This window comes from Chelonoidis abingdonii, chromosome 25 (genome assembly GCF_003597395.2).
Source record: "Chelonoidis abingdonii isolate Lonesome George chromosome 25, CheloAbing_2.0, whole genome shotgun sequence".
NCBI lineage: Eukaryota > Metazoa > Chordata > Testudines > Testudinidae > Chelonoidis > Chelonoidis abingdonii.
In genome coordinates, this window is record NC_133793.1 from 18,254,413 (window position 1) to 18,272,773 (window position 18,361).

Below are 18,361 nucleotides of genomic sequence, written 5' to 3' on the forward strand. Positions count from 1 at the left end.
GTGGTATTGGATAGGTGGGAAGCTTCTCTCCACCCATCTGCAGCATCTTTCTACTCATAGGAAGAACAACAGTTGATGGTGCCTCCTCCTGGATTCGCGTTGTATACCTGTTAGATTGCCTTGGTAGATTCCAGGTACAACTCCAGCCTAAACCAGCAATAGGCCTCGCAGATACGGTCAAATGATACTTAGTGCTCTACAGAAAGCATTAAACACCCAAGGTGGCATGAGGAACAGCTTTACTAACAAGTAATATAACGAGATACAATGACAATGCAGTAGAATAGAAGTACTCACCGCAATTACTGTGACTAGTCAATAGGTGGCATCACAACAGTTCAGCTAATGGTGGCAACATGAAAGTAAACTTAACCACTACTTCCAAAAAAGAGGTTTATGTAAAAACTAAGCTCAAACTTACAGAAGAACATTAACCAGCAAAGAATTTCTCATGGGAGAGGGGTGAGGGCAGGATGAAATCCTCACTGGCATCACCCCACACACTTTCCCTCTGGGGAGATGGAGGCCAGAGCCCACCAGCCCTGCAGCTCAGCTGACCAAAGGAGGGTTAGAGAGACGAAGAAAAGATGAATCATAGCTGAGCTGTGCAATGGGAAGGGACAGAGTGGGAAGCTCAGTAGAGTATTATCCTTCTGCTGACTGCAGTGTGACACTAGAGGGCACTGTGCCATAGGAGGTGGTGTGGGTGACAAAACAGGTGGTGTGCTGCTCTCCCAGTGGGTGCTGACCACGATATCCAGCCATGCTGCAAGGTCTAAGGTGGGGGCTCCATAGGGGGCTCTCCCCCTGACAGTCAGTGCTAAGCCCAATGCCCCAGTGCAGTGCTAGGTCGTGCTGTGCTGCAGGGACCGGGGTGGGGGCTCCATGGGAGGGGCTCTCCCCTCTGTGCTACTGTTGATACCAGTTTCCTGGGATTTGGCAAGTGGACGATGAAAGGCAGGATGCACCATCTTTTGGCTGAAAATTATCACCACCAATGGCCTTTAGCTTATAATTTCTATGGCTTGGATTTTGAAAGGAGCCTAAGTGAGTTGGGCACCTAAATCCCACTGAAATAGGTTGTTTGATACATAGATCCTTTAGGGGTCTCTTGAAAATACCACAGTCAATATTCCCTGTACTCAAGGTTTCAAGTCTGGCCAAATGCCTGATCTGTCAGCTTCCTCCTCCTTTCCCCTCTCTCCATCTTTTCATTTGGATTCAGTCATAGAGCCATACTATTTAAAGCCACAAGGGACCATCAGATTATCTAGTCTGACCTCCCATGTAGCACAGGCCACCAGCCCCCGCACATTAACCCCAACAACCAAAATGAGACCAAAGTATCACAGCCCACAGGAGACTAGACTATGATGTGCCTCAGACATGGGACAGGAGGTAGGGGTGGCTCCAGGCCCCAGCACGCCAAGCGCATGCCTGGGGTGGCAAGCTGCAGGGGGTGCTCTGCCGGCGCTGCAAGGGCGACAGGCAGGCTGCCTTCGGCGGCTTGCCTGCGGAGGGTCTGCTGGTCCCGTGGCTTCGGAGGGCCTCCCACAGGTACTGCCGTGCTTGGGGCAGCAAAATCCCTAGAGCCGCCCCTGACAGGAGGGACTGAGGTGCACCAATGCCTGAGGCCCCAAAAATGGCAGGAAAATTATTAAGTGAGCCACAGGATTTTCCTCCTCTAATCCCAGAACTGCTGCTGTTCTCCACCCAGAGGCGGCTGCATTTTGGCAGATGAGTGAAGCCAGCCCTGTGCACATGGCCCTTTGAGGCACCACAAGATGAATTAGAGATGGACATAGCTTACCCTGGGGAGTTCCCTCTGAACTTGGGGAAAGTGAGAAACATTTTCACAATTTACAGAGTGGAGAAAGGGAAAGAATAAGTGTGTGTGTCTATGTTCAAGGTCACAAAGAGGGGCACACGAGAATTCCAAATTTCCAAATATCCAAAAACCAAAACACAACAACACCAGCGACACCAACAAAGGTGGAACTCATTGCCACAGAAAGAAGTTGAGGCCAAGAATTGTCCTAGACTAACCTCCAGACTATTTGCAGACTATTTGTTCAAACAGGAATTAAGTTGAGGAAGTGAGGTAGCACATGCTATGCAGGAGGTCAGACAAGATGATCACAATGGTCCCTTCTGGCCTTCGAATCTGTTAATCAATCAGCAGAGGAATCATGACTCTCCTGCCGCTGATATTGATGGTGTGGGCAGGACCGGCACTAGGGTTTCTTGAGTCCTAGGCGCACGGCCATTTTGCCACCCCCCGCGTTCATCCCTTGGCTCTGATGGAGCTGCTGCAGTCATGCCTGTGGGAGGTCCACCGGAGCCACGCGAGCAGCCTACCGTCTGCAGGCATGCCTGTGGCAGGTCAATCTGAGCAGTGGACCAACAGACTCTCTGCAGGCATGCCTGCGGCAGGTCAACTGGAGCTGCCTGCCACCCCTCCAGCAAAATGCCACCCCCTGAATAATCCTGGTGCCCTAGGCTATTGCCTAGGCTGCCTAAACTGTAGCCCCGGCCCTGAGTGTGGGCACAGACAATGAGAGGGAATTGCTTTTATAAGACATTGTCTTTCCTTCGCTTGGTGGGTATCCAGTATATATAGCATGTATGTCATCCAGAGTCTATCACACCAGTGCTGGGCAGCTGGTAGCTCCAAATATCCTGCTTTGGCATTCTGGCAGAGGCCACATTCCTCTTCCCCTTGCGGAGCTGAGCACCTGAGGGTAAAACAGTGACTGGGGATGGAGATGGGAGCCTGTGGCTTTGCTGTCAGCAGTGAGGTAGAGGGAGTGATGTGTGAGAACATGGAGGAGGTCACCAACAAGAGAAATGAGCTGCATGGTGGATATAGGAGTGGGGAAATCTCAGGAGGGCTCCCCATCCTGTTAGGTTTACCCAGCCTCTCTCATGGATGGAACTTTAGCCCAGATGCCAGGATGTGATTCTATGCTGTGTCCTTCTGGGCAAACATCAGGTTCATGCCTACAGATGGTGGCAACACAGAATTTCCATTCCACAGGATAAAACAAAATTTGTTTTCACTCTAAATTGGGATGAAAATTCAAAATTTCCCGCAGAATGATTATTCAGATAAATGTTGCTCCAGAACCAGAGAATTTTTGTTTGTTTCATTTTGCTAAGATAGAAACGTGTCATTTTGATAAAGTCAAAACATTATACTATAATGTAAAATATTAAAAATATATAATATCCCAATTGCTATTTCAATACAATATAAAAGCCAGAACAAAACACACTGAAATGATAAAATCCAAACAGAACATTTGGCCATTATGGCAATGAAACGTTTCCATACAGCGGGGAGCAGAACTAGGTCTCCTGCGGGTGAGGCCCATTCTCAATCAAGCTGAACAAACAATGTTCAAGAAGAAAACATTTTCCATTCAAAAAATGCCTTTTCACCAAACCAAAATGTTTTGCAGAAGCAGATCAGTTTCAACGATAGTTTCAGTGGGAAGGTTTTTCAGGGCCAGGATGGAATTTCTGGTAAGACAGACGCAGAACTATCCCAGAATATCCAGTAGCCTGTGGTTAGAGCTATCATCTGGGATGTGGGAGACCCACTCTCTAGTTCTTCCTCTCACTCTGGAAGAGCAGGAACTTGAACATTGACCTCTCACAGCTCAGGTGAGTGCCCTAAGCACTGTGCTATCTGGAGTGTGTCTCACTGTTTTTTGAAAAGCTTCTTTTTCATGCCAGTATGGACTGAAAATAAATGTTGAAACCTCCGTTTTGCACAAAATAGAATTCTCGTTTTCTGGTCAGCCCTAGTGATCAATCCAGTGAGCCACATGGTTTCCTAGTGTGCTGTCATCCTCTAGTGGCTGGGTTTCACGGAGGATAACAGCCTGATACTGCTACCCAGCTGACAGTTCTGCTCCTTTACCTCAGTGGTAAAAGGCTGTGCCTTGTGTTGAGGCTTCCAGATTCAGCCTCCGTTGGTGACTTCTAGTGGGAATTGGTATCTAAATACTTTGGGGCCATTGGATGAAGGAGGAAAGAGGAGGCCGGATAGATGATAATTTTCGGAATCAGTGGCTGGGTAGCAAGGATGATGGTGGGAAGGAGATGTCTATCTGTTTTTTTTTGTAAAGGAAACTTTCCACTTATTTCTGGGAGATGTTCCCATAAACACCTTGCAAAACAATCATTATCCTTCAAAGTCTGCTTAAACTCTCTTTGCTGTTGATGTGCACAAAAATTGACAACAGCTAGGCTTCTGGTGGGTTGAGCCACTCCCTGTTATGCAGACCAGTCCTGTTTGCTTGTATTCCCCTGTGGTCTATCTGATCCAGGTGTTTGTTACAGCCCTCACCCACGTGGGTCTGAGTCCATAGTAGGGATCCTATACAGATGGTAATACACATGATAAATCAATGATAATTTGAAAATGATTTTAGGATTTCAGTGGGAAAAAATAGTAAATGGACCTCCTAGTGAGATGTTGCGGCATTAAAGAAGGCAAATTCGACTGATACTCACAAGGTAACAAATTACAGCTCAGGAAACATATACACTTTTTGAAACATGCATAGTGAACTCACTCTGCTATCACTGAGGTTGGAGTAACTGTCGAAAAGGATGGATGTTCTATTAGGGCGTCAAGAATACAAAAATATAATTGTGGTAATCACGGAATCAAAAAATCACGATTTAATGCAGTTAAATAATAATAGAATACCAATTTAATTTTAGTACTAGTAATTTAAATAATAATACAAATTAAATAATAATATAATGTGAGCACTGTAGACTTTGTATTCTGCGTTGTAATTTAAATCAATATATTTGAAAATGTAGACAAACATCCCAAACCACTTATAATAAATTTAAACGGGTATTCTATTATTAACAGTGAGATTAAGACAGTGATTAAGAGTTATTATTTTTTTAATTGAATTAATTTGTTTTGAGTTAATTGTGATTAATTGACAGCTCTAAATATTATCTCTTTTGTCCTGAGCAGCTAGCCAAAAAATCAGGGTCTTGCAGATTGTTCCAGTTAGGACATTGTGACGCTGGAGCCTGCTGTCTTTGATGCAATCATGTTTATTTACAAAAAATGTACAAAGTCCTGTTTCCCTGACCATGGGAGGAATCAAAGGAGAGGAGACAGCGTCCTGGATCACAGCAACCAAACCACTTTCAGCCACAAACCTGAGAAAATGCAGACACATAATTTCACTATCCTCCAGATTATTACTATTTATTGCTTGCATTAAAGGAGCAACTAATAGCTCCAACCATGCTATGAGAGAGCAGGGCTCCACTGTGCCAGATGCTGTACAGACACACATACAGTACTGCTGGCCTAAAGCTCTTAAAAGAACTGAGCTGGAGACATTTGCAGTCAATTAAATTCTTTTATTCAATGGAACCTTCTTCTGCCCACCATTCTCCAGAATGCTCCCTTCACCTCTTTGTTCCTCAGACTGTAGATGATTGGATTTAGCATGAGTGTGATGATTGTGTAGGACAGAAAGAGAAACTTGTCTGTGTCTGGTGAGTGGGAGGGATTGGGCTTCAGATACATAATGCAAACAGAGCCAAAGAACAATGTAACCACCATGAGGTGTGAGGAGCAGGTGGAGAAGGACTTCCTCCTGCCTGCCCCGGAGGGGACCCTCAGGATGGTGGAGATAATGCAGAGATAGGACATGAGAATCAGCATGAAGGGGAAGGTGACAAAGAACAGAGCCACCATGAAGACAGCCATTTCATTGCAGGAGGTGTCCGCACAAGCCAGCTTCAGCAGTGGAGGGATGTCACAGAAGAAATGATTAATCTCGTGGGATCTGCAGAAGGGTAGGATGAATACCATGCTGGTGAGACCAAAGTACACGAGGAGACCACTGAGCCAGGATCCAGCAGCCTGTCCAGTGGACACCTTCCTGTTCATAACCACGGGGTAATGCAGAGGCTTGCATATTGCAACATAGCGATCGTAAGCCATGGACGCCAGGAGAAAACACTCTGACCCACCCAGGAAAAAGATGAAATAGGTTTGCATAGCACAGCCCATGAAAGAGATGGTTTTATCCCCAGAAAGCAGATTCCTAAGCATCTTGGGGACAATGGCTGATGTGTAGCACATCTCCAAGAAGGACAGGTTCCTGAGGAAGAAGTACATGGGGTTATGAAGGGCTGGGTCAGCCAACGTGAGGACAATGATTAGAAGGTTTCCAGCCAAGGTGACTATGTAGGTGACCAGAAACACCGAAAAAAATAAATACTGCAGGCTGGGAATATAAGAAAATCCAATGAGAATGAATCCAGTGATTGTCATGCTGTTTCTTCCCACTGTTTCTTCACTAGTTTTCATCTTGAAAAAGAAAAGGAAACAATAGGTTGTCACAGAATACTTTCCCCCACTCCACCGTCCTCCACTGTCATACAATTTCTCCGGATAATCTGAGTCTTCCTGTGAATTTTAGGAAGCTAAGAACCTAGTAAGTTTAAGGAACTAAAATCTTAGTCTTTTACAATTCTCAACCTGGTATACCAATGGAATACAGCACAGAAATATAAAGGGAAGGGCAAATCCCTATTATGGGAAACAAAACGAATCTGAAGAGCAATCCATTATAGCTAAACATTCACTCACATCATTCACACAAAGTTCTGCAAGGCGTGAAGTTACAGCCTGACGCCATCCACACCACGTCCAGTGCCTGAACATGGAAGGATGGACCACAGTCTTGTCAGTCACATCCGATGCTCTTGGAGATGTGGCAAACCTCACTCAAAGTTCAGTCTCTAGACTTTTACGAATAGCCCTATACCAGTCTATGGAACCCTTCACATGCGCTTTTACGTTTGAAGTGAAATAATCATACGTTATGTTTAAAGGATGTTTAATCAGCAGACCTCCATCCAGACAGCTGGTGTAGCTGTTCTCAGTTTTTGCCCCACCCATTCTGGCCTGGTGCTTGGGGATTGCGGATTCAGTTTGCCCCCGGGTCACGCAGTCATGTCACTCCATGCATTCTCAGCCAATGTGATGGATTGGTAACTCAGGCTGGCAACCTTAAACTTAATTTCATTTATTCAATCAAACATACACACACTCCACGAATCAGTCAACATCTGCATTAAACCTTTAACATAAACCATCAAAAATCAGTGGGACAGGCTAGACTCAATAAGTCATTACTCCACTTTTACATTAAAAGAAACAAATAAGATAATCATGCAGAAAGTGTGGGTGCGGGGGGGTGATACTGGAGTTCAGGAAAACGAAGTTGACCAGCCATAAAGGCAGCTGTATCTTTACTTTTAGAACAAACTTCGTCTCTGACTGTGCTCTACAAATTACAGAGACCACGACGGTTACCTGAGAAACATATTTCTTTTAATGTCAGTCAAATCTGGGGTCTGCTCAAGTTCTGGGGTCTGCTGCGGAGTCACCTTTCCTATCGTTTCCCATATCAGAAATTACCAGTTTTAATCTATGCAGCACTGTGATCTCATACTAATGCTCAGAGCTGTCTGTGCAACACTCTAGAAACTGAATGAGCTATCCATAAGTTTGAATTCTGGGAACCTCTGTGCGGATCTTAAGCAGTTCAGTATGGATGTTTATTGTGCTTACCCATGGATCCTCTCCCCCACCCCTAGTTTTGTGACTAAAATGTGTTATGAGATCCACAAATTTCAACAAGGTCAATGGGGGTAAGCGGATGTCTATGAATCCCTTAACAAATGACACCAGTTTTAGACACTATTTAACCTACTCCTTTCAATTTCAAGTGGTTGTCTATTCATATGGACTTGGCACTTGAAAACTCACCTTTCAAACAGACACCTCTGTGTAATGTAACTTGAAAGTCCCATAAGGCCAAAACTGTAAAAGATACCAGATTTGCATGATCTTCACTCTGTCACAATCGATGCAAATGGAACTTGGGTCTGAGTTTTCTATAGCATTTAGCCCGTGTAGGTCAATGGGTCAGAATCATCGGTATAAATTCTAATGGACTAGTGATTTACACCAATAAGGACTGCCCTTGAATTCAAAGGACACAATGCCTAAAACTGTAAAGTGGAGTAAAAGATAGACGTAAGATGACTGAAAAATCAAGCAAGTTGTCCTGATTGGTCTTCAAAAGTGGATCACTAATATCTTGCAATGGGTCAGGCTCATAAAGCAGGATGCACAATGCATAGTACCTGATACATAGTAAAGAAATTACCACGACGAAAGAAAAGGACGTAAACAAACCCTGGTTGCAAAGCCCAAGATACAAAGGGTTGAAAGAATCCTAACTCATACTGTCCAATCTAACCTGAATCCAACCGCCCCCATATGAGTTTGAAATTCAACATAACTCTAAAGATCAGATTGCAACTGCCCTTTATCCAAATGACTGAAAAAGCGCCATTTGTATCGAAAAAACCGCTAAATGGACATCTATTTAATATGTATTGTGAACAACCAACATATCTTGGTGCTGTCCAACTGATACCAAATAAAATACGGAAAACAACTCAAAACAACAAGCAGATGCCTGCATATCCCTGCATGGAATGATCACATTGCAGACTCCTCCCACCGTGACATGGTGCAAACTAAGGCAGACTTCTCACCAAATAAGAATTGGGGTCACAAACTGGGAGGCACAAAAAAGGTTAAACACAGAGAGTAGTGATGAAAAAGGGTGAGGGAAAGATGGATGACCCAAACAAAAAAATGCAATTTTCAGTGAAATAAAAAAGTCAAAAACTTTCATTAATCAAACAAACATGTAGTTCAACCCAAATGAAAGACAATTTCACTTCAATTTATTTGGGATTTTGTTACTGCTTAAAAAAAACACAAACAGAAGTAAAATGAAAAAAAATCATTCCAAATGAAAAATCAAATGTTCATTAAGAAATAAAACAAAATGTTTTCTATTTTCAGTATCTTTCAGGTACAAATCAATTTCTGAATCAGCCTTGATGCATGAACTGTTTTGCTGACCGGAATAACAATTTAGTGGAAGAATTGTCATCTGAAAAAAATCACCAAGACTGCAGTGATATGCAGCCAGTGTTACAGCTGAGAGACGTGATGGAGAACACTTCATCTCCAATGCATCAATATGAAAGAGTAATATTCTGCAAAATATCAAAAACATAAGAACATATATCAAAGCAAGGGAAAAAAGGGCCCAAACTCTGGAGAAAGGCAAAGACAACAGCCACCTACCCACGATGTGGGTCCAGAGCAGATTATGAGAAAGGGACACAGTGGATCATACTCAAATCAAAGCTGATATGAAGATTTTTTCCCTGAGGAAAATTAGATAAAGACAAAGACACTTTATTCAGAACAACATCCACACCTGGATAACTCATGAAAACGATTCCAGAAAACCCTTCTCAACACAACTTAGTAAATCTTATGGAATGTGAAAAACTAGCCACTGAGGGGTGAATAAATAATCCCACTGCAGGCTTCTTGTGGCAGGAAGCACTGCCCTCTGAAGTAAGAGATTGCAAGGCTTGACGCTTAAATGCTCCTAGAAGTAAGTGGCATTAAACAGTTGGAAAAAGAGCATGAACTTAAAATTGGAGAGTCTTGCACTTGCTGAAATTCAGGAGCGTTTCTGTACAGTTCTCACCAAACTCGCTGCACCAAGAACCACTTCCTCATGCACATCTGGAACAGAGGGTGTTGATCTCTTCACCACACTCCAAAGGATGCATTGCTTCATCAGGCAGGATGCAGTTTTTATTATTATCTGCACTGTCCCCTTTGGGAGTTTATGTCCGACCATTTCGTAGTCTGAATAACTCCATGATGATGATAATGGTTTGTAATGCAGTAGCACCTAAGAGCCTGCAATCATGGACCAAGCCCCATTGTACTAGGCACTGTATAAACACATAACAAAAAGACAGTCACTTCCCCAAAGACCTTACAACTAAATAATGTGTTAGTATAAGATTGTTCTGCTTTGACACAGTATGCAGGGGAGCTCTCAAAACAGAGCATGCGTACAGTACTATATATTATTAAATCAAATTGGTTTTTAGTCATTAACTATTACTGATTGCGACAAAACAAATGAGCTCAGAACTCAGTTAGTTTTCTGGGAAGTGCTATCGATGAGATAAGAACAGATCTAAAAACCCCACTGCTCCTGTTTGGAGATTTGAAGATAAGTTTGTTTGACTTTTCATGGGCCTTATTTAAACATGCATGCCGTAGAACAGTAAATTGACTCGTTCCTCATGATTTACATGAGTTGAAGATTGAAGGGCCAAGATTAGTGTCCCATTGTGCTAGGCACTGTACAGACACACTGGAAGAGACACTTGCAGTCTTCAAACGCCTAAATCTAAACATGCAAGGCAGACAAAGGTGGGGCGTTGGAAGGTGGAGAAATAGAGGCCCAAGAGAGGAGAAGAAATGACTTGTTCAAAGGTCAGCTAGCAGGTGAGTGGTTGAGCCAAGACTAGAACCATATGTTCTACCTATGAGACACGCTGCATCTACCTAGCTAGCGATCAGGAAAACATTGGTAGGCAGCATGGTCTAGGGATAGGACACTGGAGTCAAGCATTTGGGGGCTTGTTCTGTTCGAAGCTCTACCACTATATCCCTGCTATGCAACTACATAAGATGGTTTACCCCCTCGTATATCGTATACCTAGATCTGCCTGTGAGAGGTATAGGATAATGTTGGCAGCAATGCCAATAGTCTCCCTTTTTCTTGTATTCAGAGTGTAAATGCAGCTGCATTGTAGCCATAGGAGCATTGGGTCAGGACAAGGCCACCATAAGAAAAACTGGGCTCTTTTTAATTAATCTCGGACTTTATGGAGGTGATGTCATCTGATGATGTAACTGTAAACTCCATAACATAAGATATACTACCCAAGTGTGGAAATTGCAGTTAGGCCCTTAACATTCAGAAATGATGAAGTTGCACACTTCACTGCTCTCCTGGGCAATGTAGTTTAATGCAGCCTGTTTGGAAAAAAAAATCTCCTAATACATTTAGTAAAGTTTACCATGACTCAATTTCCACACAAAGTATTCCTTTATTGATCCAAAGGTCACTCACTGTGGATTACATCCCAAATACAAATACAAGCATATGACCACTTATACTCTATCTCCTAGCAATATTCAGTTATAAGCATTGGCCAAATACCCAAAAGAGGATCAGGCTCAGGAGATACTTTCCCATCATGATGTGCCTCCACAGGGGTAAGAAAAATCTCTGACAAAGAAACATCTACATACCTTGTCTTTTATACGCTAGAATAAAGAAGTGATGTCATTGCTGGATCTTGATACTTAGCTAAAGCCAGAAGAGGCAGTTAGGGCTGAACTCTGCCTTCTGACCACTCAAGACATGATTAATGATGGGTCTCTCCAAGGTTTTCTTCTTATCTTATTTTGCCATATTTCATCCCACCAACTGGACTAAGCATTTCTTTTTAAACAACCCACATAGCATTAATTATTGACTACACCAGGTACCCAATTAACCATATAGTCTTTATTTTGATGACCTCAACCCCAACCCTTAAATAAGATACTGCTGTATTTCAAGGTTGCTACTAGTTTAACACAAACAACTCTTTTTCTTTTCTCATGATCTCAGGTCTTTTTTGGTCACATGCTCTTTGGGCCTATCGCTTATGCTAACATCCAAGCTCAGTTAAAAACCACAGTTGACTCAGGCCTAATGTAGGCCTGTATTCCTACACAGCCTTAACTCTGCCCACTTAAGGGATGCAGCATTTGAATGTAATTTTTGGGGTAGCAATTGCTTTGTATCCAGTTGTGCTCTCTGTGAATGCATCTGTTAATGTGAAAGCATTATAACCCACCTGACGGCAGGGTGCGGCTGGGGATGCTACAGCATTCCCTAAAGTCTCCGAGTGCTGGGTGTAGCATGAGCGTGAAGGCATGCAGTGAAGGCAATCCAAGCAATCATTTCTTCTGGCTCTGGCCCTTTGTGGGTTGTCTGGACATGGGCACATTTTGGTAAACATTTTGGTAAGGGAGGATTGCACTGCTCGGGTTGCCAAATGCAGATGCAATACCTCACGCCACGGCTGTAATTCGACACAGTGATAAACTGGATATCTGCATCCCCCCCCCCCCCCCCCCCCCCCCCCTCCCCCCCCCCCCCCCCCCCCGAATCCAATCTCTAAGGTCCACTGATAACAGAGTGGGTGTGGGGACTCTTTCAGCTTAATCAGGGATTGCTCACTTCAGAAGATTGTGAACTTCCCTGCAGATTCCGGGAAACCGTACTATTTTCCCAGAAAAACTGGAGCGGGGCTGCTCTATGGCTGAATCCAAAACAGGAAAATTGCATGGCGCTGAAGACCCGCTGTTGTCCTCTGTTACTTTACGGGTCTGCAAACTCAAGTCTCATTGTTTCCACACCAGTGCAACACTTGCTGTGTTGAGAGACTCAGAAACATCCTCATATTTCCTCAACTTGCGGCCTTGCGAGCAGGAGCCTGGGACATTAAACTCATACTTAGAGTCAGGTCAAAATATTTCTATTTTTTTTCTGAGCAGAAATTGGGTTTGTCTGATTTCCTCCAAATCTTAAGTGTCGCAAACAAACAAAATTAGCGAACACTGATTTTTTTGTCATTTTTTTGCTGAACAAAATTTTGATTGCGCCCAATAAGAATATTGTCAGGTACTTCATTTGTTTTTTTATATGTGTAACTCCTCTTCCCTGGTACACCAGTGTCTGAGATAAGGATCCTGGGGGGATCCAAGTGGATTGGCATAGGTGGAAGCTTCTCTCCACCATGTCTGCAGCATCTTTCTGACTCATCAGGAAGAACAACAGTTGATGGTGCCTCCTCCTGGATCGCGTTGTATACGTTGATTGCCTTGGTAGATTCAGGTACAACTCCAGACCTAAACCAGCAATAGGCTCGCAGATACGGTCAAAGATACTTGTGCTCTACAGAAGCATTAAACACCCAAGTGTATGAGGAACGCTTTAACTGAACAATATTAAGCGAATACAATGACAATGAGTAGAAATAGAAGTACTCACCGCAAACTGGACTATATCATAGGGCATCACAACAGTTTCAGCTAATGGTGGCACATGAAAGTAAACTTAACCACTACTTCCAAACAGAGGTTTATGTAAAACTAAGTCAACTTACAGAAGAACATTAACCAGCAAGAATTCTCACTGGGAGAGGGGGAGGGCAGGATGAAATCTCACTGGCATCCCCCACACACTTCCCTCGGGCGAAGATGGAGGCCAGAGCCACCAGCCCTGCAGCTAGGCGACAAAGGAGGTTAGAGAGACGAAGAAAAGATGAATCAAGCTGAGCGTGCATGGAAGGACAGAGTGGGAAGCCAGCTAGAGTATTATCCTTCTGCTTGACTGCAGTGTGACACTAGAGGGCACTGTGCCATAGGAGGTGGTGGGGTGACAAAAAGGTGTGTGCTGCTCTCCAGTGGGTGCTGACCACCGATATCCAGCCTGCTGCAAGGTCTAAGGTGGGGCTCCATAGGGGGCTTCCCCTGACAGTCCAGTGCTAGCCCAAGCCCAGTGCAGTGCAGGTCGTGCTGTGCTGCAGGACCGGGTGGGCTCCATGGGAGGGGCTCTCCTCTGTGTGACTGTTGATACAGTTTCCTGGGATTTGACAAGTGGAGATGAAAGCAGGATCACCATCTTTTGGCTGAGAAATTATCACCACCAAGTGGCTTTAGCTTCATATTTCTATGGCTTGGATTTTGAAGGAGCCTAAGTGAGTTGGGCACCTAATCCACTGAAAAGGGTTTGATACATAGTCCTTTAGGGGTCTCTGAAATACCACATCCATATTCCCTGTACTCAAGGTTTCAAGTCTGGCCAAATGCCTGATCTGTCAGCTTCCTCTCCTTTCCCCTCTCCTCATCTTTGATTGGATTCATCATAGACCATACTATTTAAAGCCACAAGGGACATCAGATTTCTAGTCTGCCTCCATGTAGCACAGGCCACCAGCCCCCGCACATTACCCAACAACCAAAAAGACCAAGGTTCCACAGCCCACAGAGATAGAGCTTGAGTGGCCTCAGCATGGGACAGGAGGTAGGGTGGCGTCAGGCCCCAGCACGCCAAGCGCATGCTGGGTGGCAGACTGCAGGGGTGCTCTGCCGCGCTGCAGGGCGACAGGCAGCTGCCTTCGGCGGCTTGCCTGCGGAGGGTCTGCTGGTCCGTGGCTCGGAGGCCCCCACGTTACTGCCGTGCTTGGGGCAGCAAAATCCTAGAGCCGCCCTGACAGGAGGGACTGAGGGCACCATGCCGAGGCCCCAAATGGCCAGGAATTATTAAGTGAGCACAGGATTTTCCTCCTCTAATCCAGAACTGCTGCTGTTCTCCACCAGAGGCGGCTGCATTTTGGCAGATGAGTGAAGCCAGCCCTGTGCACATGGCCTTGAGGCACCACAAGATGAATTAGAGATGACATAGCTTACCCTGGATTCCCTCTGAGCTGGAAGTGAGAAACATTTTCACATTTACAGAGTGGAGAAAGGGAAAGTAGTGTGTGTCTATGTTCAAGTACAAGAGGGCACACGAGAATTCCAATTCCAAATACCATTCCCGCACAAACAAAACAACAACACCAGCGACACCACACAAGTGACTCATTGCCACAGAAGAAGTTGAGGCAAGATTGTCTAGACTAACCTCCAGACTATTTGCAGACTATTTTTCAACAGGATTAAGTTGAGGAAGTGAGGTAGCACTGCATGCAGGAGGTCAACAAGAGATCAAATGGTCCCTTCTGGCCTTCGAATCTGTTACAATCAGCGAGAGAATCATGACTTCTGCGGACTATTGATGGTGTGGGCAGACCGGCACTAGGTTTCTTGAGTCCTAGGCGCACGCATTGCACCCCGCTTCATCCTTGGCCTGATGGAGCTGCTGCAGTCAGGCCTGGGAGGTCCGGAGCCACCGAGCACTACGTCTGCAGCATGCCTGTGGCAGGTCATCTGAGCAGTGGACAACACTCTCTGCAGGCATGCCTGCGGCAGGTCACTGGAGCTGCCTGCCACCCCCCGCAAATGCCACCCCCTGAATAATCCTGGGCCCTAGCTATTGCTAGGCTGCCTAAACTGTAGCCCGGCCTGAGTGGTGGGACACATGAGAGGGAATGCTTTTATAAGACATTGTCTTTCCTTCGATTGGTGGGTATCCAGTATATATAGCATGTATGTCATCCAGAGTCTATGACACCCGTGTTGGGCAGCTGATAGCTCCAAAAATCCTGCTTGCGCAGAGGCCACTCCTCTTCCCTTGCGGACTGAAGCACTGAGGGTAAAAGTGTCTGGGGTGGAGTGGGGCTGTGGCTTTGCTGTCAGCAGTGAGTAAGGAGTAGTGAGGAGAACAGAGGGTCCAAACAAAGAAATGAGCTGCATGGTGTATAGAGTGGGGAAATCTCAGGAGGCCCCCCATCCTGTTGGTTTACCCAGCTCTCTCATGGATGGAACTTAGCCAGATGCCAGGATGTGATTCTATGCTGTGTCTTCTGGGCAAACATCAGGTTCTGCCTACAGATGGCAACAAGAATTCCATTCCCAGGATAAAACAAATTTGTTTTCCACTCTAAATGGATGAAATTCAAATTTCCCGCAGAATGATTATTTAGATAAATGTGCTCCAGAACGCAAGAATTTTGTTTGTTTCATTTGCTAAGATAGAACGTGTCATTGTGATAAAGTCAAACATTATACTATAATATAAATATTAACATATATATATCCAATTGCTATTTCAATCAATATAAAGAGCCAGAACAAACACCACTGAAATGATAAAATCAACAAACATTTGCCTATATGCAATGAAACGTTCCATACAGCGGGGAGCAGAACTAGGTCTCTGCGGGTGATGCCCATTCTCAATCAAGCTGAACAAACAAGTTCAAGAAAACATTTTCCATTCAAAAACTGTTTCACCAAACCAAAATGTTTTGCAGAAGCAGATCAGTTTCAACGATAGTTTCAGTGGAAGGTTTTTCAGGGCCAGGATGGATTTCTGGTAAGACAGACGCAGAACTATCCCAGAATATCCAGTAGCCTGTGGTTAGAGCTATCATCTTGGGATGTGGGAGACCACCTCTCTAGTTCTCCTTCACTCTGGAAGAGCAGGAACTTGAACATTGACCTCTCACAGCTCAGGTGAGTGCCCTAAGCACTGTGCTACTGGAGTGTCTCACTGTTTTTTGAAAAGCTTCTTTCAGCCGATAGGATGAAATAAATGTTGAAACCTCCGTTTGCACAAATAGATCTCTTTTCTGGTCACCTAGTGATCATCCAGTGAGCCACATGGTCCTAGTGTGCTGTCATCCTCAGTGGCTGGTTCACGGAGGATAACGCCTGATACTGCTACCCCTGACAGTTCTGCGCTCCGTTACCTCAGTGGAAGGCTGTGCTTGTGTTGAGGCTTCCAGATTCAGCCTCGCTGGTGGCTTCTAGTGGAATTGGTATGTAATACTTGGGACCATTGAGTGAGGAGGAAAGAGGAGCCGGATAGCATGATAATTTTACGGAATCAGGTGCTGGGTAGCAAGGAATGAGGGGGAAGGGAAAAAAAGATTTTGTCCCTGTATGCTTTTTTTTTTTTTTTGAAAGGAAATCTTTCTCCCTTATTTCTGGGAGATGTTCCCATAAACACCTTGCAAAACAACTCATTATCCTTCAAAGTCTGCTTAAACTCTCTTTTGCTGTTGATGTGCCACAAAACTTGACAACAGCTAGGCTTCTGGTGTTGAGCCACTCCCTGTTAGCAGACCAGTCCTGTTTGCTTGTATTCCCCTGGGTCTATCTGATCCAGGTGTTTGTACAGCACTCACCCAGTGGAGTCTTGGATCCATGAGTAGGGATCCTATACACGATGGTAATACACATGATGATAAATATATGACGATAATGAAAAATTGATTAGGATTTCAGTGGCAAAAACTAGTAAATGGACCTCCTAGTGAGATGTTGCGGCATTAAAAAGAGCAAATTCTACTGATACCACAAGGTAACAATTGAAGCTCAGGAAAATATACACTTTTTGAAACAATGCATAGTGACTCACTCTGCTATCACTGAGGTCTGGAGTAACTGTCAAAAGGATGGATTCTATTAGGGCTGTCAAACATTACAAAAATAATTGTGGTTAATCACGAGAATACAAAAAATCACATGTTAACTGCATGTTAAATAATAATAGAATACAATTAATTTTAGTACTAGTAATTAAATAATAATACAAATTAAATAATAATATAATGGCACTGTAACTTTGTATCTGCGTTGTAATTAAATCATATATTTGAAATGTAACAAACATCCCAACCACTTATATAATTATAACGGTATCTATATAACAGTGAGATTAACAGTGATTAAGAGTTATATTTTTTATATTGAATTAATTTGTTTTTGAGTAGTGGTGATTAATTACACTCTAAATGTTACCCTCTTGTCCTGAGCAGCAGCCAAAAATACAGGGTCTTGCAGATTGTTCCAGTTAGGACATTGGCACGCGAGCCTGCTGTTTGGATGCAATCATGTTTATTTACAAAAAAGTACAAGTCCGTTTCCCTGACCATGGAGAATCAAGGAGAGGAGACAGCGCCTGGATCAAGCACCAAACACTTCAGCCACAAACCTGAAAAATGAGACACATAATTTCACTATCTCCAGATTATACTATTTATTGCTTGCATTAAAGGAGCAACTAATAGCTCAACATGCATGAGAGAGCAGGCCCACTGTGCAGATGCTGTACAGACACTACAGTACTGCGGCTAAAGCTTTAAAAGACTGAGCTGGAGACATTGCAGTCAATTAATTCTTTTATTCATGAACCTTCTTCTGCCCACCATTCTCCCGATGCTCCTTCACCTCTTTGTTCCCAACGTAGATGATGGATTTAGCATGGTGTGATGAGTGTAGGACAGAAGAGAAACTTGTCTGTGTCTGGTGAGTGGGAGGGATGGCTTCAGATACATAATGCAAACAGAGCAAGAACAATGTAACCACATGAGGTGTGAGGAGCAGGGGAGAAGACTTCCTCCGCCTGCCCGAGGGACCCCAGATGGTGGGATAATGCAGAGATAGGACATGAGAATCAGCATGAAGGGGAAGGTGCAAAGAACAAGCCACATGAGACAAGCCATTTCTTGCAGGAGGTGTCCGCACAAGCAGCTCAGCATGGAGGATGTCCAGAAGAAATGATGAATCTCGTGGGACTGCAAGAGGGTAAGGATGAATACCATGCTGGGGCACCAAGTACACGAGAGACCATGAGCCAGATCCAGCAGCCTGTCCAGTGGACACCTTCCTGTTCAT

General features: G+C 44.3%; 1 protein-coding gene across 1 annotated transcript; it reads right to left on the reverse strand.

Moving 5' to 3' along the window:
* Positions 1-5,407: 5,407 nt before the first annotated feature.
* On the reverse strand, positions 5,408-6,400 carry LOC116836582 (olfactory receptor 10A2-like). The gene has a single exon (XM_032800279.2). It carries the CDS (start codon positions 6,359-6,361, stop codon positions 5,408-5,410), a length of 954 nt encoding a protein of 317 aa, XP_032656170.1. The 5' UTR covers positions 6,362-6,400.
* Positions 6,401-18,361: the final 11,961 nt, after the last annotated feature.

Coding starts and splice junctions, on each gene's coding strand:
- LOC116836582 (XM_032800279.2), bottom strand. CDS start 6,361: ATGAAAACTAGTGAAGAAACAGTGGGAAGAAACAGCATGACAATCACT.